We start from the raw sequence: 19,924 nt of genomic DNA, 5'->3' as shown, positions 1-19,924 counted from the left end.
ACTGAGGGATGACTTTGGAAAAGGAGCAGAAGCTCTTTTTGCATAATCAGCTAATTGACACCTTTTTGGTCAGATAGATTTACAGCTGAATTGTAACTTGTTTTCACATAAGTTTGCTGACATGGGATAAGGTCATTGGTGTGGCCTGCTGCCCTGCAGCAGTAGCCCAGCTCACCAGGGAGTGAGGTCAAGGCATTGCATTGCCATAGCTGCTGGGAACTCAATCCCTTGTTTAAGATGGAGTTCGTTTCTGGAGCTGCTTTAGGAAAATCGGTGCTGCTGCTCCCAGTGAAGTCTGAGCTCTTGGAAGAGTAACAAAAAGAGGATTACAAGTGTCATGGGATATCTTGGACTCTTGTTATTACTTGAGGCTCTCAAGGGAGTTCGAGGAGTTGGCACGTAATGCAGTAAATCCTCCTCTGGCAGTTCACACGCCCAACACCTACACTTAGCTTATCCTGCGCCTCATGGAGATCAGCCCAGGCGGGAAAGTCATTCCAGTCTGGTTGTTGCTTGTGCCTGTTTCTTCAGAGTTTCCCAATCAGTATTTCCTTCCCTCAGTGACTGGTTTATATGTAAAGCTGAAGGAAAATATGGATCCCAGTATATTCTGATGATGCATGTGTGATACTTTTGAAGTTAAACAATGCTGCTCAAACTCCCTTCATCTAGACACCATGGTCAGGGAAAAATTAGCTTGTAGAACAGTTACATCCAAAGAAGACACGTTCAGGGTTATTTCAAGCTCGAACACATGCACCACACTGTCTTGCTCTTGAAGGACGTGCTGCACCTGTAACATTACTGTATCCCTTGGTTAGTGCTTGCTTTGACGTGGGGAGAGCTGCTTTGCATTGCTGTAGAATGCAGGTTGCCCTGGCATTGGTCCATACTGTACACTGGAGAGCTGCTGAGCAACTTGTGTAATGCAACTGTGTAAAGCTGCACGCTGAAATAAAGCCAGGTGAAGGAAGACAGAGCCCAGGAGAGAGGGGGAATCCTGATATTTCCATATATCCATGTTGGGTTTGCGATCGATGACATGGGATTACTTTCCAGGCAACAGGGCCATGTCAGGGTTGAAATACCTGGAAGTTTGGGCAAGTTCAGTGGTAGGGATTGTAATAGGGGCAAGTGACCAAGGGGCTGCAAATCTCTCTTCTCCAGAATAATGAACTGCTGCGGCTGCTGCCGAGTCTCCAGTTGAGTAAGGGGCGGGGTAGAGGTGGGGTGTCAGGTCATCCATGCTGTGGCACTGTGCCTCCTCCCTGAGCCCACCAGCTCCGTGACAGCCTTGGAGCTATGCTGTTGGGGACTCCCTTGGCCCACACTGGCCCCTAGGGAGCTGGGGACTCCATGGAAAAGGTCATACGGCCTCGGGATTGGCCCAGTTCCACACAGAGAGGGGGGATGGCTGGCTCCATGGCAGCACCCCCTCTCCTGCTGAACCCTGCCGTCGCCTTCCCTTCGCAGGAATAGCAGGTGGACAGTGTATTTTCCCCTCTGGGCCCCTCTAGCTTTCACTCCCTCCCCTTGGAGTGTACTTGGCCTCCACGGAGAGGTCTGTGAGGGGTTTGGGAGGGGAAGGGATGGCTCTGCAGAAGTGGCTGGGCTTCTGTGTGTGCACAGGGGATGTGCTCCATATGCAGACTGGGAATGCTCCAGGCCATAATTAGTCCCTCTATTTACAAAAAATTGAACCCTCTGGTAGCTAGAATCTGGCAGGAGTTGTGTGCTGGCTCCTTTGCTTTTGGTGCTGTGTTTATCTTTTGCAGACACTAAAGCCGGGACGGTGGCATTGTTGTCTGTTGTTTGCACGTGATGCATTCAGGTGCAGCGACGCGGTTGCAAGGAAGGGCCATAGGTTTGTAGTGATGTCGTCTTGCTCAAGGGGATCATAAAACTAAGATGAAGAAATGTTCCAATGCTGCCTGCCCTGGACTACGCTTAATTCAATTTCTTTAAAATAAATCCTGTTCGGCTGACAAAGCTGTACATATTTGGCCATGGTCCACATGGTTCCCATATTTCTCATCAGTTTGCATGTTTCAGAAATGATACACATGTGGCTCTTGGCTCAGTTCCAGGATGTGCATGGGCTCGAAGCTGCATTGTCAACAAGAAAGCGTTGTCCCTCTGACCTTGGCAAGGCAGTGTTTCCAGACAGGAAAACTGGCCTGGGTCCCAAAAGAAATCTGTTCGCCCAGCTGCTTGGGCTTTATTTTATTAAAATGGAAAGAGAACAGAGACAGTGGACGCTGTCTTCTAGTCTCTGCCATTGACTCACTGTGCCACGCCCATCTCTCGCTGGGCGCCCGCTCACCTCCCCTCTCGAACACAGGAGGGGCTGTCTGATGGGAATACGCGGAGCGCGCGTCTGGGTCATGTGTGTTCTAGATTGGTCAGTGGGGTTGCACAGGTGTGACTGGGAGCAGTATGTTACCCAAAGCTGGAGGAGCCCAGAAACCAAACAGGAGACAAAAAGGAGGTTTTCTTCCTCTTGAAAACCGAGGCAGCACCAATGGGTGCAAGTCCCCACTCCTTTCCCCTTCCATGTTAATAACATCAGAAGAAACTGAATCCAGCGTGACCCGATGGTCATCTACACAAACGTCCGGCTCATGGCAAGTCACTGAGCCCAAGCAGGGAGCATCAGGTGAGGATGGAAGGAAACAGCAGGAAGGAAACAGCAGGTTCACCTCCACAGAGCCCCTCCGGAGCTTGGCAGCCAATGAGCGTTCCTTTCAACTCTGCTTTGTCTCCTTTGGTGAGGAAAGTAATTTTTGCTGCCAACTGGTTTGTAGTTAATGAGACACAACAGAGGGGGGAGGGGTAGCTCAGTGGTTTGAGCATTGGCCTGCTAAACCCAGGGTTGTGAGTTCAATCCTTGTAGGGAGCCATTTAGGGATCTGGGGCAAAAATTGGGGATTGGTCCTGCTTTGAGCAGGGGGTTGGACTAGATGGCCTCCTGAGGTCCCTTCCAACCCTGATCTTCTATGATTCTATGAAACCAACCTGCTGGTGTTAACTTGATGTTGATGAATCATAGAATCATAGAATATCAGGGTTGGAAGGGACCCCTGAAGGTCATCTAGTCCAATCCCCTGCTCGAAGCAGGACCAATTCCCAGTTAAATCATCCCAGCCAGGGCTTTGTCAAGCCTGACCTTAAAAACCTCTAAGGAAGGAGATTCTACCACCTCCCTAGGTAACGTATTCCAGTGTTTCACCACCCTCTTAGTGAAAAAGTTTTTCCTAATATCCAATCTAAACCTCCCCCACTGCAACTTGAGACCATTACTCCTCGTTCTGTCATCTGCTACCATTGAGAACAGTCTAGAGCCATCCTCTTTGGAACCCCCTTTCAGGTAGTTGAAAGCAGCTATCAAATCCCCCCTCATTCTTCTCTTCTGCAGGCTAAACAATCCCAGCTCCCTCAGCCTCTCCTCATAAGTCATGTGTTCTAGACCCCTAATCATTTTTGTTGCCCTTCGCTGGACTCTCTCCAATTTATCCACATCCTTCTTGTAGTGTGGGGCCCAAAACTGGACACAGTACTCCAGATGAGGCCTCACCAATGTCGAATAGAGGGGAACGATCACGTCCCTCGATCTGCTCGCTATGCCCCTACTTATACATCCCAAAATGCCATTGGCCTTCTTGGCAACAAGGGCACACTGCTGACTCATATCCAGCTTCTCGTCCACTGTCACCCCTAGGTCCTTTTCCGTAGAACTGCTGCCTAGCTATTCGGTCCCTAGTCTGTAGCGGTGTATTGGATTCTTCCGTCCTAGGCTAGGCTAGGGCCTGCTCCTGCTCCCACTGAAACCAAAGGCAATGCCCCTATTGACCTCAGTAGACCAGGATTCAGGCCCTTAGCTTGTAATTTCTGATAGTGCTGTTAGTGGAAACTTACCAGTCGCTTGGGACTGGCGAGTGGCTAAAGAGAAAGGAGCAGAAAACAAGTCCTCTAGCTGTCGAAGCACTGTCGTCTGCTGCCATCAGAGCACTTCAGAAATAAATAGCCAGGGTCAAAGGGACTCCTGCTGCCTGATGGCCATGGAAACTCAACCGCCTTGAAGGCTTGCACCAATCTGAGAAGTTTGCCTACCTCTTCTGCACCTACCTAGCCCTGTGGGCCCAATCTGTAACCCAGAATAGGAGCAAAGAAGCCATAAGGGAAGCCGAGTCTGTCCCAGTTCCTGCACATGGCATTGAATTTCATGAGACAAAGGGTTAAGGCAGGCTGTGCAACCAAAAACATCAATCAAAAGCCCAATCGCTGTTTTTCAAAGAGTAACTCAGGCTAGGAAGGTCTGACGCTTCACTGCGGTAATAGAAGGCTGCAGAGCTCACCACAGTAATAGCAGCCAATGCATTTGCCTGGCACTGTTGCCATTTCTTTGAATTTATGCACATTATGTAACCCTATCCCACTGGAATTGGTTCAGTAGATGAGCTGTGGCAGAATTGGCACTGGGAACGCGAATGTAAACTTCTAGTATCGGGTGCCTTTTTCTTCAAAGAGGTAATTTCAGAGTATGGTAAATTAGCAGGATCAAAGCTTGAATCTCTTGAGGGTTACTAGGGTGCCCATCACCATCGTTTGTAAGGGCTTCCTGGGCAAAGTAGAGCTGCATAGTGGGGTCCCTAAGGGTCTGTCTACACTGCATATGGGAGCCAGCCTCCCAGCCCAGGTTCAGGGACGTGTGCTAGCAGAGGTCATGCTAGTGTGCTGTAGATGTTGCCTTGACATTGTGGCTTGGGCTGAGCTCGGGCTGTCAAGCCCCCCACCCAGACCTGAGAGCCCAAGCTCCACCCCAGCCGTAGCATCTGCTGAGTGATTTTTAGTGTGCGAGGGTGAGTCCTGCTAGCACCAGTCTGAGGACCCGGCCTGGGAGGCTTGCTCCTAGCTGCGGTGTAGACATTCTCTAATGGACTTCATGGAGTCTCTCTTCCCTGGTAAGAACTTAGGAACACCCAGGCTGGATCAGACCTGGGGGCCATCTAATCCAGTCTCCTGTCTCCAGCAGGGCCCAAGTGCTCAGAGGAAGGTGCCAGACACTCTGCCTCCCAGGTTAGGGCTCAGTTTAGGTCTTTAATTTAGGCTCTGACCAGGGCATATTTACAGGGAGGTGCCACTTGGAATATACATCCATCATTTCCCTTTTCCCTCTGCTGTCTTTCTGAGGGATGGTGGGAGAACTTTCTCAAAGAAGGGGATTTCGCCACATGCCCTAAACCTGCTCAGATTCTGAATCAGTCCAACTTCCTCTGTCCTCCCACCACCAAGAACACTGTGTCTGGCCCACACGTGTCTCCTGGGACCTTTGAAAGAGGCACTGTCCCCGTGGGCATGGATGGCGCTGCAATGACGGATGTCCTGCCTGTGATGCCTGAGAAAGTGCTTTGACCTGACAACCCAAGCAGAATGGGAACCACCACCAGAGGGGTTGCAGCACAAGTGTAATATGCTCCTGGTGGCTTTTCCCATGGAGGAGGCAAGCAGCCACATTTTACACTAGCTGGAGCCTGGGCGTTGCATCCACATCCAGCTCCCAGGTGGCGTGAGCCCTGGACGTGATGAACATGTGCCCCGCAGTGGCCAGGTTCTTGCCTGGCAGGAAGGGGCAGTTTCCAAGGAAGCTGGAGATGGAAGACCATTTGTGCACCGTATACATTACCTCGCCTTCACGGTTTAGGGTTCAGTCCTGCAGATGCTGAGCACCGTAGCCCTGATCCAGCAGAGCCCTTGCCTTAACCTCGGGTGTAGCATGTGCCAGAACGCTTTGCTGAATCGGGGCCAGAGTGAGCAGCACGCTGCAGGATCAAGTCCCCAGCCAAGAACTGAGCAGGCCCCCAAGGTTTTGCACCACAAGGGCAATGAGTGGCAGCTGCCTTTGTTGGAAGTGGGGGAGAAAATGATGCAGCGTCCCAGCTCGTTCCTTGAAGTGTTCCCTCTTGCAGCTAGATCACAGGGGGCTTGTTTGGGTTTCATTTGAGCCGCATGCTCTTCACCCAGAGGCTGGGCTCTGGCAGGCATCACGACATCCTTGTGATGGTCGGTGGCAACTGTGGAAGGGTGAGATAGAGCTGGGTGTAGCTGGCACATTGTTGGCAGTGGAGCCCAGGCAGCTGTCTGTCTGTGTGGACTGGTGGATAGTAGCGTGGGAATAAGACAGTCCCTTGAGACTCAGCAGAAGGCGCCTTTCTTTGGGGGAAAAGCACAGAAACCCATTGCCCTTTGCTGGGCTGTGTTACAGAGGGATGATGCTCCCTCTTCTGCCCCAGTGAGGGTGTTGATCTCTATACTATATAGAGGTCCGAACTGAGGTCAGGGCCCCATTGTCCTAGGTACCGTATAAACAAATAGCAAGTCCCTACCCCAAAGAGCTTCCGGTCTATACAGACAAATGACGGGAGGGGACACAGGCACAGAGAGGTGAATTGACTTGCTTGATATCACACAGCAAATCATTGTCAGAGCCAGGCACAGAACACAGGTCTCCTGAGCACCAGCCCGGTGCCCTGTCCATTGGTCCATGCCAGAAGTACCACGGCTGTGTGGAACTCTGCAGCAAGCTCAAGCAGTGTGAGCAGCCCATGCCTCCATCCATTGCCCAGAGAAGGGCGTTGCTTAGTACCGCTAGGGCTGGCCCCAGGCCGTGCATGTTCGCAAGCATCCCTGTTCCATGGGGGAGCGAGGCTGCCGCAGTGGCTGTACCTGGGAGTGGCAGGTTAGAGACAGGTGTTTTGCGGAGAGGTTCTTTGCCCCCGTGGCTGCTGCTCTTTGAGAAGAGGCGGGCTGCTGGAGTTTGGAAGGTTTGTTTCTCTGACAGAGGCGCTGACAGCTGTTCTTCACTAGCTGTCATCACCCACAAGGGGCACGGCTCTGTTTGGCCGGTGATGGCTAGAACGTCCCTTGTGCACTTGCTCAGGTACTGGTACGGCCCCCACTTCCATACTGTGTAAGCACTTCACAACCTCTGGTCTGTTTGTCCTGTGAGGTGGGGCAGTGCTATCCGTCCCGTGGTACAGATGGGGAACCAAAGCACAGCGAGACGGGAACTTCCCCGAGGGCAAGCAGGGAAGCTGTGGTTGAGCTGGGCATTGCACCAGAGTCCCAGGCTAGTGACCTAGCCCCTGGGCCACCCTTACCCCCAAAGGGCTTCTGGAGCCCCATCCCGAGTAATGTGGCTGAACTCTGCGGCGGGGGGGTTAGTGCCAAGTGCTTGGGTGCAGTGTTTTTTTCTCTCTCTCTGCGTATTTCCCCCCTGTGACATGCTCTTCATGGCCCCTGGAAAGCCAGCATGTGGGGAGCTGAAGAGGCAGAGAGAACAGACTTCAGTCAACAGCAAAAACAGGAAGCAAGTACCATTTACCATGTTGAATCTAATTCTGTTTCCCTGCTGTCCCCTGCTTTAGGGCTATCAAGAGCCAATAATTGAATTTCCTCTTGGCGTTTTCTGTTGACAGGACTCAGCCTCATCTCTCTGTCCAGCTATTGCCAAGAAGGAAAATTCTTGTTTACTTTCATTACAGTAAACTGAAAAAATGAGCTGAGTATAACTGAGGGAAGCAGTCTGTCAGGATAAATTAGCAAAGACTGTTTTACATCCCCACGGCCAGAAGACCAATTGTTTTGGGAGGAATTTTCACATACACCCCTGCTGACCCTGGACACATGACTACAGGGAATTGTGGCTCAGTGCAGATGCTTATATGCCATGGTGACAGGAACCTTCCCTGGCTCCTATCTGTGGATAAGTATAGGGAACGGGAACAGAAGTTGTCCTTGGGGTACCGAGCAGGGACCCTGCCAGGCAGGGTTGGATGTCCATGGCGGGTGATCCCTGACTTCCAGCCAAGGTGTAGCTCAGCTGGCAAACGTTACTTCCGGTGGAAAAGTCTACAGAGTTATGAGAGCATCACATCTGCCTCCTGAAAGGCTGGGGCCAGGTTCAAAATGTAAGCTAGCAGCCAGATTTCTATTGCTGAACCCCTGAAAAGACAGAGAGGAAGCAGTCACATGTTAGCAGAGCCATGTTGGCAGGAAGTTTCCTTTAGTTTAGGGCAATTTCTCTCTCATTTTTTTCTTCATGTTAAACCTAAGACCAATGCAGGGTGCAGTTGGAAACATACTCAGGTACCCAGCACAGAAGTCCCTGACAGCACAGATGCAGGCCGTAATCATATGAAAGCGTCAAATTCTCTGTTTTGCTTGGATTTTGATTAGCTAGAGGGAGGTCCCTCTATGTCACCTTCCATCCAAGGGTGCTTTGCAACCAGGAATTAATTCAGCCGGTAAGGTGATTAAGTCTAATTACCCCATCTTGAGATGAAACTATACTTGCTCATGTGAAAAAAAAAAATCTACTCGCCCTCCTTTTATCATGATGATAAGGGAAAAACTGATGTTGGACTCATCAAAGAATTGCTTTCCCTGAGAAATGGCATGCGGAGACTTTTGCCAGTCTGTATTAGTCTCATTTTACAGATGGACAAACTGAGGTGTAGCAACACAAAGGTTTCCATTTGTGTCTGGACTCAGGCCTGGCTGCTGTCCCCATTTGTGGGCCCAAGTTTTGTGCTCTTGTATTATTGATGCAAGTGCAAATATTGATGCTGTCTCTGCATTGCAATTACAGGATTTCCAGCCTCTGTACATGCACCCCTTGCTCAAGTCCTCATTGAAATAATGACAGAGCCAGGAGTTAACTCAGCTCTCCTCACGCCCGCTCCTGTGTCTTAATGCCAGGCCATCCTACCTCTCACACATCCCATCCAACTCTTGGAGGGTGATCTAAAATGTAGGAGGGGGCTGATCCAAGTGCTCACTTTTCATTGTTAAATTGTGAAGAACTCCTTTAATTCTTAAATTACCAGGTACAATCTGTAGGACTCAATATGTGTAAATTCAGGTTACCGTGACTGACGTACTCTTGTGTGCAAGGACTGCTGGGCAGGCAAAGCTGGCGCTGACCTTTCTTTTATTGGCTTAAACTTAGTCCAGCCCCTGCCCCCCCCCAGCTCAAATATAAATCTGAAGTTTAAACACAGTTTGGGGATTCTGCTGCCACTGACAAAAATTCAGATTTTGGAGCAGATGCAAACACTGGCAGATTAGCCACAGGGTGGTGCACAGGGGCCCTGGCCAGCTGGGGTGGGGGGAGGCCTGGTTTCTGCTGCCGGGCCGGTGCGGGCCGGGGAAGCCCCCTGACCCCGTCCCTGGCAGAAGCCGGGGGATAGGGGAAGCCCCCACAGAGCACCCCCTTGACCCCGGTGCCCTGCAAATGTGCGGGGGTTGCAGGGGCAGCCCCAGCACCCGGACCCCTGCTGTGGCCTAGGACTGGAGGAGCTCTCACTCCCTGCTGCAGCCTGGGGCTGTGATGCAGGGACAGAGCGTTTCCAGTCGTGGGGGCCGCAGTGGGTGGGCGGAGTGTAGAAAGGCGCAAACGGGTTGTGGGGTGGGCAGAATGGGGGAGAACCCTGCATAGAACAGGGACCAGGCCCCGGTGAAGGGGCAGAAAAGGGTGGAGCTGTGGGTGGGGGCCACAGGTGGCAGGGGCGGAACGGGAGGGGGGGGAACCGCAGGTGGAAGGAGCCCCCACTTGCTCTGGCCCAGTGCCCCAGGAAATCTTAATCTGCCCCATGTGCAAGCCCATCATTAACAATACGGGGGGGGGGGGGGTCAGTAGCTCCTTGACACAGTAGGGCACACTGGCCTGCTTGTGAGGGTATCACACATCTCAGAGGCATGGTATGAGATGCCCTCTGGTGGCAACAGAGGGTAAGTGTGCCAATGTGCCCTCAAGAACACTGTAACTGGGATAGGACTAAAGATTGCCCTGAGGTGAGGTGAGGTGCGTGTGTGTCAAAGAGACAGATGTTCCTGGGGCTCAAGACCTTACCATGACTGCATAAAGACACGGGCCCACCCCTACACAATTTTAAAACCTGCCACCGCCAGGGAGGCCGCTGGTGTCATGGCTGTGGCCCAAAGGGCCAGGCAAGGGAAAGGCAGTGAAGAGCTAGCGGCATCTCGGCGTATGCAACGGCCTGCATCTGTGAAGGGGGCGCGGGCAGCCTTGGCAGCAATCACTGCTGTTAGAAACCCTGTTTAGAACACAACCAACATTTTCTTTTTCCATACGACGTCTGTGGCTGCACGGAAGCGTTTGCTCGTGATGATGGGTGCGTAAGAAATATTTGGGTGTGGTTTAAGTAACTGTTGAGTATAAGGCACTAGGCGCCGTGCAATCCTGACGGCCCACTGCCTGTCAAACGCTGAGGAGGGCAGTTGTGGGAAGAGGCTATGAGCCAGGCACGAGGACCTGCCATGCTTGCCATGAGCCAGCTGCTTGGCGATGCCCAACCATGAACCACTGCTGATGGACGACGCTCCCAAGGTATGGGTAGACCTGGCTCTTTTGTGCTGTCTAGGTCAGCGTTCCCTCAGGGCAGCTGGCCCCCGACCTGTACAGCTCTGCCCCACCTGCCCTTGAAGAGCTTTGCCTGTGGTGAAGTTTCACACTTAGCCCTGCTGGCATGCGTGCTCCCGGCACCGCCAGCCCTGCTCTCACACGATGGGTGGTCGCGTAGCGGTGGGCAGCCACAGGCCAGCGCTGTGGCAGAGCGCGCCTTGGAACGGCTCTTTGAGTGCAGTTCACCCTCCTGTCCCCCTGCAGGGCCCAGCAGTTACACCGTGGGCACCATGTCGGAGCGCTTTGATTGTCACTACTGCCGCGACCCGCTGCACGGGAAGAAGTACGTGCAGAAGGAGGGCCGCCACTGCTGCGTGAAGTGCTTTGAAAAATTCTGTGCCAACACCTGCATCGAGTGCAAGAAGCCCATTGGCGCCGACTCCAAGGTACAGTGGGCTGCTGCCCACAGCATCCCTATGGCAGTACGGTCTCAAAGTAGTGGCCAGTGGCTTCCCACTGGATTGTGGTATGAGGCGGTCACTGTCCTGGGGACAGCTGGTAGGCAGTTTGATTGCCCCCCCTTTGACTTCTTTTCACTCTTTCTGACCTGTTAAAATAAAGTGGGGGAGGGCGGTTGGCAGCCCAGGCTTGGAAGGGGGTCAGTGCTAATGGCAGGAGGAACGGGGCTGGCGGTGCAGACATCGCGGTGTGACGCAGGAACGCCGTCAGAGGGTTAGTACCAGAGTGATGGAAGGCACTTGGAGAACAATACCTGGGAGGCTGTTTCCAGCACAAGGGGTGATTTGAAATGACGGGACCAGCCTGGGAGTGGGCAAAGGGCACAGCATGGGGAGGAGGGAGGCGAGTTGGTGGAGCAGGCTTGTTACATCCTTTTGGACAGAGTGGGGAAGAGAGGCTAGGTACAAGGCATGTAACGTGAGTGGACCTGGAGAAAGAGGCTCAGGCTTCTGGAGGGACAGCGTAGGTGGCGATAGATGACCAAGGGCTAGAAGATCTGTTAACATCAGGCTGAAAGTCCATTCCCCACACACAGCTTTCAGCTGTAGTTTCCTGAAACTTTTATTTGAAAAGCTGTTATGGGCCATGTGTTCAGCTTGTGTCAATCAGCTCTGGCTTTCTGCTGCCATTTGGGGAAGCTTTCTGGGAACTCCAAGGTTCTAGTAAGATGGGCATGGGCTAAATGTAACTGTTTCTTCGGCAAGTGTGTGCGGTGAAAAAGGGCAAAACGGCACAGCAGACACTTTCCCCATATTTAGCCCCAGCAAAATGTCATCATTTGCCCAACAACAACTGTTTCTGGGGTTTGCACAGAATAACCTTGTGTTAGCAAGGAAGCTGAGCTGCCCACATTTCTTTTTAAGGCAGTGCCAGTAAATCAAATGCTTTTTTGTGATTTAGGCCTTGTTTAGAATTTTACTGGGAGCGGAAGTCCAGCTCCCCTCCGACTGCATTCTGACTGCAGGGAGCCTGGCGACGGCAAGGGCCCGAGGAACCCAAGACCACGCACTCTCAAAGGGGTGTATATTGCACTGGGTTTGAAACACCTTCCCTCACTGGAACCTAGCTTCAAAGTGTGCCAGGCCCAACTCAGTGCTTCAGAGAGAAATAGATTAAGTACCGTGCAGTCTACCCCCTGTGGACCTTTCAAATGAGATCTTAAAAACCAAGTGCCTATATATTATGATTGCCATTAAAGAATCCAATATTATCCTGGTGTCCATGACCAATATTTCCCGTTGTTCCACTGGTGTGCTGTTTGGTCCTCCACCCGAGCTGGCTGCACTGAGTCCTGCTAGACACGTGCGTGTGCTGGTAGATAACGCGGGGACGTATTTGGAGTGAAAAGGTGCTACAGTATTGTGAAATCTTGTCATTCGGGCTTTCGGAGATGCGGGGGGTTTATGGCACTGTACAACGATGCATTTTTGTTCCTGTCGTTCCTAGGAGCTGCATTTCAAAAACCGTTACTGGCACGATAACTGCTTCCGCTGTTTTAAGTGCTACGCGTCTCTGGTTAACGAGCCCTTCATGCTGAAGGAAAACAACAAAGTTTGGTGCAGCAGCTGCAGTGCCACGGAGGGTGCAAACAAATGCAAAGGCTGCTTCAAAGCTATTGTTGCAGGTACCCAGCTCGGTGCATAGTCCAAACCTAGGGTAAACGGATGTCCTGATCCTCGTAGGGACAGTCCTGATCGTTGGGACTTGGTCTTATACGGGCACCTATTACCCCCACCTCCTATCCCAATTTTGACACTTGTTAGCTGGTTCCCTTAGCTAACTCTGACTGCTGACTTGGGGTCCTAGCCAGCACAAACTGCCAGGGTCTTGCCAAACCATGGTAGGCTGCAGCTAATGGCCGTGCACCAGGCTGACCTGCTCAGGAAGATGGACCTGCTCCTGAAAACACCTAGAACCATGCCGTGGCCTAACCCCACCGTGGCCGTGTAGCCAGGTGGAGGGATAAAAAAAAGTGCCACCGGGTGAGTAAAAGCACCCCAGCGGGTGCTGCCTTTTTTTCGGATCGCTCCCCCTGTCCCCCCAGCTATGCCACTGCCCCACAGTCAGGAGCTAGGCAAGACAGTGCTCAAGGGGCAGGGTGACTGGCACTTGCCTAGCTAGTTCCAGCTTTACATGGTCTCATTAAAAATAAGCCCTTGCCTTTTTCTGTCTGTGATTTAGCCTTGTGCTTATACTGTACCCTCGCACTTGGTTTTTGACCCTGGTCCCTGAAAAACAAAAACGGCTCCCTGGAGGAGAGCACTAGAGCCAGGATTTTGGCACGTGCTCAGCTTCCATTTAGGCAGCAGAACCAGAGCCCACAGTTTCAAGAGCTCAGCCTGGTAGATGCCGAACTTTGCTGGCCATGTGTGTCTCAATCCGCATTGTGGCGGCCCGCCCCCGCCGCTTCCTGCACCTCCCATTGGCTGGGAACGGCGAACTGCGGCCACTGGGAGCCGTGCCTGCGGACAGTCAATGTAAACAAAATGTCCTGCGGCCCGCCAGCGGATTACCCTGATGGGCCACGAAAGTTGCCAACCCCTGCTTTAGAGCATGGTTTTGCATCCCTGCCCATCCTGGCTAATAGCCACTCATGGATCTATCCTCCATGAGTTTATCTAGTTCTTTTTTTGAACCCTGTTATAGTCTTGGCTTTCACATCCTCTGGCATTGTGTGAAGAAATATTTCCCTTTGTTTGTTTTAAACCTGCTGCCTACTAATTTCATTTGGTGACCCCTAGTTCTTGTGTTATGAGTAAATACCACTTCCTTATTTACTTCCTCCACACCAGTCATGATTTTATAGACCTTTACTGTATTGCCCCTTAGTCATCTCTTGTCCAAGCTGAAAAATCCCAGTCTTATTAATCTCCCCTCATATGCAAGCTGTTCCATGCCCCTAATAATTTTTGTTCTCCTTTGGTGAACCTTTTCCAATTCCAATGTATCTTTTTTGAGATGGGGCAACCACATCTGCAGGCAGTATTCAAGATGTGGGCGTACCATGGATAAGAATAGAGGCAATATGATATTTTCTGTCTTATCTATTCCTTTCTTAATGATTCCCAACATTCTGTTAGCTGCATGAGTGTTCGTGCAGCAATGGCCCTGAAAGCATTAATAGTGACCCATGTGGGCTGCACAAATTCCTATACCAGCAACCTGTTGCTTTCTGTTGCAGGAGACCAAAATGTTGAATACAAGAAGTCATTCTGGCACAAGGAATGCTTCACCTGCAGCCAGTGCAAGCAAGTGATAGGAACAGGCAGCTTCTTCCCCAAAGGAGAGGATATCTACTGTGCCTCTTGCCATGAACATAAGTTTGCCAAGCTGTGTGTTAAGTGCAAGAAGGTAAGTCACCATGCAGTTCTTGGGTTGGGAAGGGGCCCTTTGCCTATAGGAGCATTGAGTTGAGCAGAGGAGCAGGAGAACAAGCTGGACTAATCTTAACCTTTTTTTTAAATTGAGAAAATCATCAGATTGAGCAAAGATTTCACTGTAGTTGTCATAGTTTTTCCAGACACCAGTATTTAACCAAAGGAATTTGGGCTTAGTCTCTTTACCCCTTCATCAAAAGGAAAGCTTCCCTGCATAACGAATAAAGTAAAGCAAACAACATCCTCACTTCCACTGCTAAAAAGCTGACAGCTGTTGCTTGCTGATAATACTGGAATCATTAGTGCAAAACTGGTACTGTAAACAACCAGTGCTGTACAATATCTGTAACACTAACGGCTGAGAAATTTTCCTGAAAGTTCCTGGCCCATCAGAGTTCAGCACAGAGAAACTCAGCCAGCTCTGTGCTGGTGTCTTTTAGGCAAAAACCTCTCAAAAGAAGGGAAATCCTTCTGTCGCTGTTTGAAGACGGGAACCCAAACCCACCGTAGCAAGCTCCTTCACCCCAGTTCTGAAACCCAGTTGTCTTACCTGTAAGGATTTGCAGTGATGGTTACAGCATAACGCTTTCCTTATGTTCATTTCTGCCCTAGGCCATCACTTCTGGAGGACTCACTTACCAGGAGCAGCCTTGGCATTCAGAGTGCTTCATCTGTACTGGCTGCTCAAAGCAGATTGGTGGGAAACACTTCACTGCTGTGGAGGATCAGTTCTACTGTGTTGAGTGCTACAAGACAAAAGTTGCCAAGAAGTGTGCTGGCTGCAAGAACCCCATTACAGGTAAGTTGGTCAATTAGTGCATACTGAGACTCAGCAAAGGCAGCATTGTTTTATCCAGCCCTTCCTCCCTCTTACGGATTTGTCCAAGCACTTTCTCACCCCTTCACTCTGACCACCTCCAGAGCAGTCTCCTGAAGAATAGGCTTAAAATAGACAGAAGGAGGTGGCCTTCATTTGGGCTAAAAGAGGTGTAATACATTATAGTAAGAAACCAGAAGGCAGGTACGTGGATACAGTTTGGTTTCTTGGTGATGTTCTACATCACACACATTGTAACACCTGTTTTAAGTAACAACTAGTGACCTACACCTGCAGAACTGGAACATGATGCTAGTTTGCTTCCTTCTGCCTAATTGGATATAGGAATGAAGTGGAAAGCAGGGGATGATTTCCATTAACTCCAAAAACCCTCACAGAAACATTGTATAGACATGATTCTAAAACCCATTCATGATTCTAAGACATGAATGGCTTTTGGAGCATTCTTACAGCAGGCATAGGATTTGCTAGTTCATAGATCTAAAAAAAATCCATAGAAAGGAATAGAACTTAGTAGAAAATAACTATTTCCCTAAAGCCACCACCTTATCCTCCAAATCCCTCTTCAGCTCCCCTCTCCCACAGGGCATGTACAAAACCGCAGCCTGAGAATGGCAACCCAGGGAGCAAGCCATGTACATTTTTAGCCAGGAAGTAGCTATGATCCCATCCTGTTATGGTTTTACCATCTCCCTCACTGCACCTGCTTGTTTGCCTTATCCACTTGCAAACTCTGGGGCAGGGAATGTCTTGAATACATTGTACAGCACCTAGCATGATGGAGGCCTTAAGACTTGTTCATAAGCAGGACATACGTCAGAGTATTAGAACTGTGTAAATTAAGCTGCAATTCTATTGTCTGAGCTCCCAGCAGCCTCAATTAGCAGGATAATTGAAGCCTGAGTTTGGGAAGGTGCATTAAATACTAAGTCAGCTGAGGGGGATCACAGTTAAGGTCTCCAAATTCCTTAAGTTTAAATTAAGCAAGGGGCAGTATGTATGCACATTACTCCTGGGGGAATTCTGCATCACTGTGCACGTCATTGCACTTGCACAGATTTCTTTGCTTCCCCGCAGAAAAATGACTTCTGACAGGGAAATCGCAAGAGCAGTCATGTGCCCACTCACTGGCAGTAAAGGGAGGTTGGGTTGAGCACCCAGAGCAGCCGGTAGAAATGTAAATTACCAGCGGGGGCAGGGCTGGGCAGTCATGCATGCAAGACAGACACTCTGTCCCTCTTGCTTGCTAGCGTGGCATGCTTGGCGTGGAAGGGCAGGGCTTTGCGGTGTTTCTGAAGACATAGGTGTGGGGCAGGCTCTGTTCCCTCAGGCAGAGCAGAGTGTAGCAGCCTGCCTGTTTAGTGAATTCCCCCAGACATATAAAACAGTTGTAAAAATGTTAAGGCTCCTTTACATTGCCAGAGTGGTGTAAAGAAGCCTTATTGTAAAAGGACGGTGTGGCCTTATAAATGCTTATTGGTGCTTCAGTGATTAGAACTGGTCTAAATTTTTGGACTGAAAAAATTTCCTATGAAAATGTTCTCCATGAACTATTTGCTACTGACCTTTTTGGAGATGGTCAGTAGCCACTATAAATTGTGAGTTTAAGACCCCAGCCATCACTTGCTTTTCAGTTGCCTATAATATAACACTGAGCATATGGCTACATATATTTGTTGACTAATAACTAGAAGTAAATGGTCCATACTAGCTACATTACTATTAGACAAAGGGGGGCTGGTGATTTCCTCCAGTGCTCCCCACTCCCATTCTCCATCCATTATATTATAGTTTAAATAAATTACCAAAATAATTGAAACCAGCTTGATTATATTACATTTTGACAAAAAATATGCAGAATTTAAAAATACTGTGTGTAGAATTTTTATTTTTTTTGTGAAGAATTCCTGCAGGAGTAGCACACGTATTAAAAGCTGTTTTACAGGGAGATTGGAAAGAGCTGGAGGAAGGCTGGGTTTAGAGGGCAGGACCCACAGAAGAAAAGGCTTTTCACTGCAGGATTGGCAAAACTGTGGACAGGAGACAGGACTAAGCCACTTGAAGCAAGATCAGAATCAGACCCTAAGTGCATTCTTACGAGGCTCTAAGTGGTCTGGGAAACCCCTCTGGGAGAAAATGATTTTTTTTTTTTTTTTAGTTTTGAAACAAACCAGGTTTAAAAATGGAAGTTGTCAAGACAATGTGGGCAGAGAGGTGCTGCTGAAACTTAAAGGGGCCTGATTGCACCAAAAGCTGCATTCCAACTGCTGGGGTTTTCACCAGTCCTTTACCAGCAGAGTTTGAAATGGTTTGCTGTGGTAGACAAGACAGAGCAGAGCAGGGCATCTGGGACCAAGATCAGCTCTTGATAGGTCTGGTGGATTTTATACAGGTGCGGGAACATTGTTCTTTCTAGGAAAGCAACCAACTACTCTATCCTTTCTATAAGTCAATAGACATTAACAAAGAACAAGTTACTTTCTGTTGAAAGGAATGTTATTAATAACTCCTTCTATCTTTCTAAATAGGATTTGGAAAAGGATCCACTGTGGTCAGCCATGAAGGCCAATCCTGGCATGATTATTGTTTCAAGTGTACCAAGTGTTCCCGTCCTTTGGCTAACAGGCGCTTTGTCTATCATAATGAGAAAATTTACTGCGCTGACTGTCCCCATAGACTGTAAGGAGCAGCCTCTGCCTTTGCTGTAAAATGGATTGGAGCCTTGCTCTTGTATCTGAGCTGCTTCAGAAGGGCCTATTAAAGGAGCTTGCACATTAAAGCCTATCTTCTTCCATTTTACAGAATGGTTCAGACCTCCTGCCCCAGCATATTTCAGCTTGTTTGATTTTAGATTTTAAGGTTCTGCAGTAACAAAACTTACTCAACTGCAAAACTAACTTTGCTTTCATGACAATTAACACAAAAGCTTGAGGTGCCAGAATTTTAGGTCCTTAAATATCACCTCTTCTGCATGACGATTAGTACAAAGTAAAACAAACACTGATTTTGTAACTTAAGTTGAAGTTTTGACACTTAATGAAGTGGTTTTTGACAAGGAACATACAAATCTTTGCACCCACTGAAACCCCCCAAAAAAACCCATTGGTAAGAAGATGCAAAGACCACACCCAGGATCATAGATATGGTGCTTCGCAATTATACATTCATGAGTACTTTATATGCAGACATGCAGTTAGTAGCAACTAAACATTAATGCCTTTGCTTATACTACCATATAAAGCAAGTTACAGCAAGTATATGTTATGGCTTTGTTTATGTTTTGCTACTGTGGTTTAGCTAGGGAGAATGCTAAAAGAGATTTATGGCAATTTTAACTTAAGGTTTAATCCTGATTTTAAATTGGCTTGTCAGAGGGTTTTGCTTACCAGCTTTTTTACTTTAATTATGCTGTCTACACCTGGTTTACTAATTCACCACCTTCATGAAGTTATTCTTTGACGCATAACATACAAAGAATGTATATGCATTTTTAAAACATTGTAGGATAGCTCTCCTACCATGACAACACGTTATTTTAAGATCTAATAAAAATTGGATTAATGCTTGTTTGGATTCATGAAGTCTGGACGATTGTGTCTCTTCACTAGTTTCTGTAGGAAACAAATATCAAGGTGTGTCAAAGTCACTAAGACCCTCCCCCTTTACACTGCACAACTGTACTTGTTTTGAGGACCCCTCCTTCCCCCATTGCAGTTAACACTGAGTGCCAACCCCTACACTGCCAAGAGCATATTTAAATGTGCCTGTGGCCAACATACTGTAGAGTTACGGGAAAATTAACCTAAAATTGGTGTCTGTTCCTCTGAAATCCCTCTTCCAGATGTAATCTATTTTAAAATAAAACAGCGCAGCCTGAGCAACATTAAGCCATCTCAACTCCCTGAGTTCCCCTTGTGATTCAGGGCAGGGACAGGGGGATAGAAGGAGGTCATACAACACACACAAGGTTTTGAGGATGACCGCTATAGTGGGGACATGGGAGGCAGCTGAGCAGTACCTCAGACACACAGGGATGGGGTATGACGATTCCCTGCTCTGCTAGAGTCCAAAAGGATACTTTGTTATTCTCTATGCTCTTCTACAGGACATTACTCAAAGCTCAAACCATTGTCTTTATTGAACAAAATGAAAGACCTATGGCCCTGAAATACTCAATTTCTTGAAACTTTTTTCAATTTCACAGCAGCGATAATACTGACTGAACTTTGTCTTTCATAGAGTAGACCTCAGAATTTAACAGTCTAATAAAAAGAAAATATAAGCTGTGTTGTACTACAAAGTGACTCTAAACAATATTGAAGATTGTTTTTTGTGACAGGGTTTATATTTGGAGAAAGGAAAGAGTGTCAAGTTTAACAGTAACTTGGTACTAACTTATCTTCTCCAAATCCTGTCCTTTGGCACTTCATTAAAAGGAAATAATTTATCCTCTTGGTAATTAAACTGGTGTTAATTTGTAACATGCCACTAATGATCAATGGACCTCAAAAACAATGAGGTGTCCTTGTTACATCTTAGAGACTAACATTTATTTGGGCATAAGCTTTCGTGGGCTAGAACCCACTTCATCACTAGTAATAGTTTAGGGCAAGGGAGTTGCTGATAATCACTTACCTATGAGACTTCTAGTCTGTCAATGTTGGTTTCTACTTAAAATGGCAGAAAAACTTAGTTGCAGGACTATCCCTTTGTATATTTTAATTCTACATTGTGTAAGAATAGCTCCAGCCACCAATACTGGAAGTC

The 19,924-nt window shown here is 48.7% G+C and overlaps 1 protein-coding gene across 4 annotated transcripts in view; it reads left to right on the top strand.

Moving 5' to 3' along the window:
- Positions 1–18,717, top strand: part of FHL1 (four and a half LIM domains 1) — an 87,245-nt gene extending 68,528 nt beyond the window's left edge. For 3 of the 4 annotated variants that reach the window (XM_073358469.2, XM_073358466.1, XM_073358468.2), the window contains exons 2-6: positions 10,688–10,869; positions 12,389–12,566; positions 14,124–14,293; positions 14,932–15,118; positions 17,686–18,717. In XM_073358469.2, coding sequence (XP_073214570.1) covers positions 10,714–10,869; positions 12,389–12,566; positions 14,124–14,293; positions 14,932–15,118; positions 17,686–17,840 — 846 coding nt within the window. In that variant the 5' untranslated portion in view covers positions 10,688–10,713 and the 3' untranslated portion in view covers positions 17,841–18,717. Of the gene's footprint in view, positions 1–9,699; positions 10,409–10,687; positions 10,870–12,388; positions 12,567–14,123; positions 14,294–14,931; positions 15,119–17,685 lie in introns of those variants that run through there. The other variant, XM_073358467.2, reaches the window with a different exon arrangement.
- Positions 18,718–19,924: the final 1,207 nt, after the last annotated feature.

This window comes from Lepidochelys kempii, chromosome 9, assembly GCF_965140285.1.
Source record: "Lepidochelys kempii isolate rLepKem1 chromosome 9, rLepKem1.hap1, whole genome shotgun sequence".
NCBI classification, from domain to species: Eukaryota; Metazoa; Chordata; order Testudines; family Cheloniidae; genus Lepidochelys; species Lepidochelys kempii.
The sequence above is the reverse complement of the archived record's forward strand: the minus strand, read 5'-3'. Positions and strand labels throughout refer to the sequence as shown.